Here is a 9,228-nt window from a genome sequence, read left to right on the forward strand (position 1 = left end):
ACAACATGATCATATTCGGGTTCCGTTTTGCATCACTGCAGTAAATAAGACACAGATATTAAACTGCCGATGGGCTTGAGAACAGCAACGTGCAGACCTGCAAACGAATTAGTCTGTTGTTTGTAGAAGAACGCTATCGCTTTAAAAAAGAGAGAGGGGGGGAGGGATGCGAGGTTGAGAGTGCTGTCATTTACTTAGTGTCATTGTGTCACGTGGTGAAATCTTTTCGACTCTATTGGCTAAAGGCACGTGTCTAGGATACCGGAGTGCAACGTCACCTGCGGGGACTGGTATTAGAAATAAGATCACGAAATCCAGAGTGAAAGTATTTCAGGATCAGTTAGCACCTCTTCATTTATCCTTAGTTTAGTAACTGCAGCACATCCATTGGATTGGTTCAGAAAACGGAAGAGACAGACTTGGCTTGATTGAATGGTCTTTCCAAAGCAACACATGAAGGGATAGTCCAGGTTGGGATTGGAAGAACAGAACTATGAATGTTCTTTGTGGAAACACTTTGAACGGAGTGGCTGGTGCATAACAATACTCTTTTCCATGGGAATGAGTATTTTGTTGCTTTGCTGAAAAGAGAAAAGGTGTAATAAATAAATAAATAAATAAGAACCAGGACGGAAAGTGCATTTTTAGTGAAACTGGAATTTGATTGTGCACTTCAAGATCACGAAAAGGGTTAAAGAAAGAACATTGGAAACTGTAGCAGTATGGAAGAAAATGATCATAATAACAGAGAAGCGGACCGGCAGGAGTCGGGCGATGAGTCCAACAGAGCCATCATCCCACTTCTGCAAGCGCCAGGGAACCTGCAACTCCCGCACCGCATTACCAACTTTTTCATCGACAACATCCTACGACCAGATTTTGGGCGGAGGAAAGAGGGGACCTGCAACCGTGATGAGATTAACCTCCCCCGGGGAGAGAACCTCAGCCCCTCGGCTCCCGGATCTGGGCAGATAGGACTAGGGACTGTAGCGGGTGAAGGGACTTCTAACCTACACCCTGTCAACGGGGCAAAGAAGAAGGGCGAAACAAGGAGCGGCGAAGTGCTGAAAGGCCGCGGTGAAAGCGGGGATCAGTGCCAAAGCTCAGACTCGGACAGCTCCCAAGCCAGCTCGACTACTCCTTCACAGCCCATGCTGTGGCCAGCCTGGGTCTATTGTACTAGATACTCGGATAGGCCTTCATCAGGTAAGAGTTACATTTACATACGGAACATTGTGCAAAGCTGCCATTGATTGTGTGTTACCACTTCCTGATCATTTGAATGCACTCCAATAAATACGGAAAGAAAGAAAGAAAGAAAGAAAGAAAGAAAGAAAGAAAGAAAGAAAGAAAGAAAGAAAGAAAAACTCAGCCAAACACTGATTTCCTGAAAACTTGAGTTGTTGTTTTTACATGTTAGTTTGTATCTGGCTGGCTAACCCAAGGAGCGCTGTTAACATAGAAACACACAATCAATGGCAACACACACACACACACACACACACACACACGTATATATACGTATATATATATATATATATATATATATGATATATATATAGATATATATAATATATAGCCCAAATTAGAAAACACCTTTATTGGTGTATAAAAAATGAAAACAAAAAATAAAAATAATAATAATAATAATAATAATAATAATAATAATAATAATAATAATAATACATTTGGAATTATATTTGTATTAAGGAACCACGATTGCTTAATTTGTATTGCTATTACTTGGATCTTGTTTTAAGCTCATTCGGGCAACGCTTTCTAGGCAGTGGTGAATTGTAGATATACCTTGTAATGGGTTTAACGTCCCCCACAAACACATGGGCAGATATTCGAAATGTCTTTACTGTGAAATGTCGATCCGCCGTGTAAAGAATGAAAGTGAATTCTAAGAGCGCGCCTGCTTGGTTTTTTGAAACATTGCTGTTTATTAAAATGATTTGAAGTAGTTTTGCATATTTCAAAACTACACGCTGCATGCTTTGTGTTTTTTGTCGGAGACATGGATTGATAACATTAGCCCGTTATTCCCGATAGGTGTACAGTATTCTAATTACTTGTGCGTTTGTAGCAGGCTACTAAATTCAGTGTGAATAACAGATACCACAAGCACAACTTATAGATCGATTGATTGATTGATTGATTGATTTAGAGACACTAGTTCATATACAACAGCCAACAACAAACATACTTAAAAAGTCTGATGCTTTATTCAAAATATGTTTTCTTTATTATATCGTTTTTTCGTTTTATATAGTTTTAAGTTCGTTTTCAATTGTATTTCAATCAAAAATAGCCTAGACATTTTAACGCATTTTTACCAGCAATGCATCCCGCGGATTCCGTGCGCATGTAATATTGAAAAGAATGTTTATTTCTTAAACAGACACGTCAGCAGTCTTTACAGTATACGCGCTTTGGCTATTTTTGACTAGCCCGTGCAGTTTTAAAGGGGGATTACACATTTGCGCCATTGTTCTCCTTTAGCCTTTGTTAACATTTAATTAGCATATTTTGGGACAATAGACTAGGCCTTCAACTAAATATATGCTCAAGTATTTTAAACAGATAAACAGCAAACTATAAGCGAACCTGAACTTGCAATGTTACATTAGCTTTTAATTTGAAACAAAAACAATTGCGTGTTTTTTAGTTACATAGAAAATAATAAAATAATAACACTTAACGAATTACCGAATGTGCTCCAGATATTTTAATTCAAGGGGGTTCATTTCGTATATTATCACTTACATTAGATAAATAGCAATTGATCGTATTATATTTTCAACAGAAAGCAGCTCACTTTGAAGGATCCCCCCCCCCCCCCGGTTTGGAAAGCAGAACATGTTTCCTCGCGATTTTATTAGGCGTCCTTGTCAAGCACGAGCTCGGAGAATAGGTGTCGGCATTTCAGAGTTTTCAAACCCTACAGGAAGGAATCGTTTCCAGTGTATTTTTTATTGAAATCAGCGCGTCCTAATAAAGACAGCACTGAGGTGTTTTGCCTTTTGTGTTTATGTTTTTTCGCCCCTTAACCCGTTCATATTTAATACGTGTTTATAATTTACATGTCATATTTTTGTTATATCAAAAGATGATGACTTTCATTACAATTTTGAAAACAACGCGTACTTACAGCCTAGAACAATGTTTGAAACAGGCAACGTTATGAGGTAATGTTACAGCTATTTAGCTTTAAGCTATCGATAATATATATATATATATATATATATATATATATATATATATATATATATATATATATATATATATATATATTGCTTGCTTCCACTAACAACATTCGAGTCTCTCTGCAATCGAGCTTTTGTTTTTCTTTATTGTTATTCATTTTTGTACAAATGGTTAGTTATTTTCTCCCAAGTTTTGCATGCGAAATGCAAGCTTCCAATTTATAGAGCGACACGTCTTAAAGGGAGTTGCAAGCCCAGCCTTTGTGGAAGCTTATGTATAATTTAGGGAGCTATTTTAACCCCCATAGGCCTGCTAGGTCTGCAACTAAACATACGTGTCAATGTTACCCTGAAAATATTCCAGGAAAGAAAAATATCCCAACTATAGAGACTCTGACAAACAAGACATGTGAAGTTAAAAAGTGCAATCTGTTTTCAAATGACAAAACGTTTACGTTTTATTTGTGTACGTCTTTTTTCAGTTGAATCACATAACTAATCAACTGTATTGTTCTGGTCATAAAATGTATAGTTTTGAAGATATTCTAATATTAGGTAGGGCGTACTATTTTTAAATCATTATGTTTTTGTATTTTGCATTTATTTATTTATATATTTATTTGCTTGTATTATGCACGCATGTGTTTATTTTAATTTAACTTCACGCCAGGGTAGGGCAGTGTGTAGATAAGTATGCATTTAGGCCTACTACAAGGTTCGTTGACCAGAGTAACGTACAGAATTCAAAAGTAGTCTGAATTAGTATATGCTGCATCATTAAATATTAAAGATGTGTTGTTGTTAACTGAATAGTTATAACACGCGTTAATAATAATAATAATAATAATAATAATAATAAATAATAATAATAATAATAATAATAATAATAATAACTTGTGTAAGGCTGCCCCAAACAGTGACAGAAATGTAAGGTAAATAATTGTAAATAAATAATTGAAAAAGAAACAATGACATCACTGTTAGTCAAATTTAAAAGCAACAATGAAAATGCTGTAACGTGCATGTTAGTTTTCAAATGACCGTTATTTATCCAGTTATATTTCTGCTGAGTAAAAAGATAACAGCATTTGATGTGGCAGTAGCCCATTGTTTAATTACTGTATTACTGTGTTTGTTGTTGAAAAACAAAACCTTAAGGTTTATTGTGTTTTTAACCACAGGGCCCAGGTCTCGTAAACCAAAGAAGAAGACCGCGAGCAAGGAAGACAAGCGGCCCAGGACTGCGTTCACAGCGGAACAGCTCCAGAGACTGAAAGCCGAGTTTCAGACAAACCGCTACCTGACCGAGCAGAGGCGGCAAGCTCTCGCTCAAGAACTCAGTCTGAACGAATCTCAAATCAAAATCTGGTTTCAAAACAAAAGAGCCAAAATTAAGAAATCCACAGGCAACAAGAACGCGCTGGCACTGCACTTAATGGCACAGGGCCTCTACAATCACGCCACATCATCAAAAGAGGACAAATCAGATAGCGATTAACGAAAAGAAGAACGAGAACACAATGCAATAATTTAATAAAAGAAGGGCCAGTTTATAAAGTATACCAGCATTAATACATTGTATTAGATATAATTCTGCAATATTTGGTGTGCAAGTATATCATTGCAGGTAAGGTGTTGTAAAAAAAAAAAAAAAACAAAAAAAAATAATTACTTTTTTCAATATACGATCTTTTTGTTTGTTTGTTTGTTTTTTGTTTCCCGAAGTGTTTTAGTTACATTTTATACCAAGTGCGTTTGATGGGCGTTATCTTTTAGCCACATGTTTGACAGTGAAAAAACAAAAAACAAACAAAAAAAACAAAAAACAAAAACAAAACAAAAAAAACATTGCTGAAGTCCAAAGAATTTTTCTGCTGCATCCAGGCAAACTGTGAATCTAATAGAGTGATAATGTTTGTTCTGCAATGTTTTTTTTGTTTGTTTGTTTGTTTGTTTTTAAGGACTTAAGCAGGAAATATGATTCCGTGAAGCAGCGCAGATATAAGACATTTTTGATAAATAAATATTTGTGATAACCCCAGACTTAAGCAACATGTTTTCAAAAAGTGTGTGCCATATAATAGCGATTATAACTTTTTAATCTTTATAAAAATATTTTGTATTCCAATAATATGGTAAAGGAAAGTTTGGTTTGTAAACTAGTTTAATAATGGAGTGAATAAAACTTTGCTACCAAATGTATACGTTGAAAATTCGGTGATAAACATATATGTTATTTTGATCGATTTCATATTTGCACGTCTGTACATCTTGTTTACAATACAATTTGCTTGCTATGCCTATATGCTTCAATTTCCAATTGCCCGACTGACGTCCTTATTTCTTTCTCATCTGGTCTCACAGAATTTTCAGTGATAACATTATTAATATAATGGTCTGAGAGCGGTCTAGGCGCGCTACAATAACTAATTATATTGCTTGCCAGGAATTGAAAAGAACAGGAAGCACAAAGGGACGAGGGCCTGGAAAGACTTCAGCGCTGTCTATGGGTACTTCGACGAGGATAAACAGCGTTAACCCCCCGAGTCACGTTTTTAATGTTACATAAACTGAAAAAGTACAGGAAATCAAACTTAGTGAATTCAAATACTCACTGGTCTTTGGAACACGCTTCACTGTAAGGATCGTTTTAAAATCAATGTGTGCAGTATAGACAACGAGACAGCACAGTCATTTACTGTGGAGAGATTACAGCGTGGAGCCCTAGCGAGCCGCACCGCTTCTTATAATCTGTTTATTCTGGGGTGTTTGCACTGCTTATTTATCATGCAACAAGAACCTTTTTCTGTGAATGAAGGCGTTTCTTTCTGTTTGGGGCCTTTGCATGGAAGCTGCAGTTTGTTACTGGGAAAAATGAAGGTGTTTATGAATAGATCCAAGGTATTTATGATGGCAGTTCAGATGAAGGGTTAAGTTGCTAGACTATCCATACCAAATTGTGGACTTTTTTAATTATTTTGTTTTGTTTTTGTGTGTTTGTGTGTGTGTGAGACTCTACATGTGGTTTTATATCTGAAAAGTGTGTATGAATTTTAAATCCACCAAACTAAACACACTTTGCCTTAAAGGTTCCTTTCAAAGACGAACTTTTTTTGTATTTCTTTACGATACCGAACTGTGCTAAGAAAACAAAACAAAAAAATATGATGTTAAATGCATATTAGTAAGAACAAATCGCCTTTTATTTTAATAGCTGGTGCGACAAAAATGAATTTTGAACAGTAAAAAAAAAACTATCGAGAAATATGTTAAAATATTTGTGTTGAATGAAACGCAAGGACATTTCATGTGTTTATGTTTTAAAGTATGCCTTCTTATAAAAAAAAAATATTATAATGTACATAATTTGTATCATGTATGTTTTAATTGTGTAATGAACTGCCTCTCATAAGTGGACACGCAAATAAAGGTCGAAAGTGATTTGCAGTACATTGCTTTCTGTGTATTTTCTTGCAGTGTTGATAACAGTTCAGCCCTCTGTGGCAAGCTGAAAAACTACCCGTTCTTCAAAATGTGCTTTTCCTATTAAAGAAGGTGTAAACCACAGTGAAAGTGCTGTGTGTGTGCATTCGCAACGCTATCGCTGTTCTCGGGTACAGATAGGGCGCCGTTGTTTGTTTGCTAAATTATTTAAAATGGGGACATGAAAAATAAAAGAAAAATAAAACATGTATAAAATATTAGCAAGCAATTGTAAGAACATATCACGAACGCGTGCAAGCGTAAGAACATATCACGAATGTGTACAATTGTTTCGCCAAGAGTTTTAAATTCAGTAGTTTGTATTTAAAATGTCGAAGTTGATTCTTTTTTGCCGCAGTTTATATTTCTATACAAACATGCAAGCAGTAGCTTTTTTTTCTTTTTTTTTATTTGAGTATGCATTTTCACGTCACTTCCCTCGTTACCAACAATAACGCAAAAATAGACTGCTATTGTTTACGTGCGTGTTTACCATTACAGCTAATGGTAACCTGTTGTATTTCGTAATTATGTAGTTTATTGGAACCTTCTATACAGTATATATGTAACGGTATAACCACATAGGCAATTCATGGATAACAGATCGAATTCGTGCATTTTACCATTCTGTTACAATGTGACCCATCATTGCTTACCATGCATTGCTTACTGGCTGCTTTAATGTGATAAGGGTTATACCCGTTAGTCAGTAGGAAGTGTTTACATTGAAATATCTTACATAATATCAGCTATATTATATAGGCCTGTAAAGTGGTGTCTAAGGGAACCGTGATAAAGGCATCGTGTTTAGCGTCATGTGATAGCAACGTGCTTCAATAAGGAAGACACAGTTGTGTATTCACAGAAGTACTATTTTTAGATTCAAATTTCAGCAATCTATTAGGCTACTTGTTATTTACAGATTGTTTCTGGCAGGTCCGTGCAGTGAAAACAGAAGAACTGCGCACTTTTAATAGGATGTGAAAAATTATAAACAGTAATTGAAGGCTCCAGCTGCATTATATAATTATTGTAATCTGGAGTTGTAAAATAGTTTTTGGAAAACAAGTGAACATAAAGAATGACTTTTTTCTCTCATTAAGAAACATTAAAGAGTGGCCTATAGACCAGCTCTAATAACCACCGTTGTCTGTGTAGGAACACACCAATGTACATGCATAGCTATACCGAGAGACAAGACGTGCACGTGTTATTGTTGGCGTTCATGACATGGCTTTTACGATATATGTGGTTATTGAAAATACATCTACAAACAGACACATGAAAAACAAGACTCCGGTCTCTATGATAATAGGAGAAACTAGCAGTGTGTAGCAGAGGACACGCATTTAGTCCAGTCTACGTGAACACGACCACTTCAAAAGCAATAGGCGGGATATTCTGCTTGCTTTCTGAAGTGGCGGTAGTTGCAGGCAGGTGTTTCGCGTAAAGCTAACGTGTTTTGCTTTTCAAGTCCTATACATTTTCTTGGTATACAGGGCCCATGGTTTGTTTTTCTTGATACCAGCGAGTAGCTTTCCAACTGTTTTAAAAGCAAGACTGAAAGGTTCAAGTTAACAATATGATCAATAACATGTTTAAAACACGGGATTCATGAAGTAATTAAAACGTGTGTTCTTGGGTCCAGTTAGTTTTGCAATCAGTAAATAAAGAAGACGTGAACCCCTAAATGAATGAACTCATGCTGTTTCCCTCCTCAATAAACCCGAAGTGAATAATAGCTCCAGGAATTTTGAAGTTATGAGAATATGTATCTCATGTGCGGACCTATGATGAGCTGAATCAATAAATAATTGTCATCAGAATGACAACATCTGATAAACTACATTTAAACACTCAAAGCAAAGCGTGATGATTTCTTTTTTTTTTATGACAAGTGAATTATACCTTTGCATCTTATGCAATTTCAAGTAGAAATTAAAATAAGTGTGAACTAACGCCCCTAAACAGAAACACGCGCCCGACAATTCATTGTTTGTAGGCTGTGTGATAACCCTGCAGGTTCCACCACTCGTCAGGTGGAGGTCGCATTTACAGAGCAGGGTGTGGGTTTTGTGAAGGAAACTAGCGGGAAAAGGACAACCTTTCAGCAAATTAGATCAGTCATTGGGAAATGAACGTGCACCAAAATAAAGTTTAAACAACAGGCAAGCATGATGTGCAGCTTTTGGTACAGGCACATTAACCTTATAATATATTTCAAAAACATTAAGAAGTATTCAATAATCCATAAACTCAAGAAACTTGGGAAATAGGCACCAACATCATTACAATTTACAACCACACCATTGAAGTGGCCTTTATAAAGCTATACCACTATACCAGAATGCATGTCCAGAATGGAAAGCCTGTCTCTAAGCTTTGCCAAAGGTTACTGTTAAATCTCAATATACATGCATGTTTACTCATTACTTTTCATTCATTTAACAATTACAGTGTATGAAAACAACTTGTTCTCACTTCATGAACAAAAACAAAGGCGCAGCTGTGTGTACACCAACGTACATTTTAATGT

General features: G+C 35.9%; 1 protein-coding gene across 1 annotated transcript; it reads left to right on the top strand.

Annotated features, from left to right (window-relative positions):
* The first annotated feature begins 330 nt into the window (after positions 1-330).
* LOC121308079 (homeobox protein engrailed-2b-like) lies at positions 331-4,767 on the top strand. Its single transcript, XM_041240380.1, has 2 exons — positions 331-1,206; positions 4,391-4,767. Exons 1-2 carry the CDS (start codon positions 723-725, stop codon positions 4,705-4,707), a joined length of 801 nt encoding a protein of 266 aa, XP_041096314.1. The 5' UTR covers positions 331-722; the 3' UTR covers positions 4,708-4,767.
* Positions 4,768-9,228: the final 4,461 nt, after the last annotated feature.

Source organism: Polyodon spathula, chromosome 3 (assembly GCF_017654505.1).
Source record: "Polyodon spathula isolate WHYD16114869_AA chromosome 3, ASM1765450v1, whole genome shotgun sequence".
Taxonomy (NCBI): Eukaryota; Metazoa; Chordata; class Actinopteri; order Acipenseriformes; family Polyodontidae; genus Polyodon; species Polyodon spathula.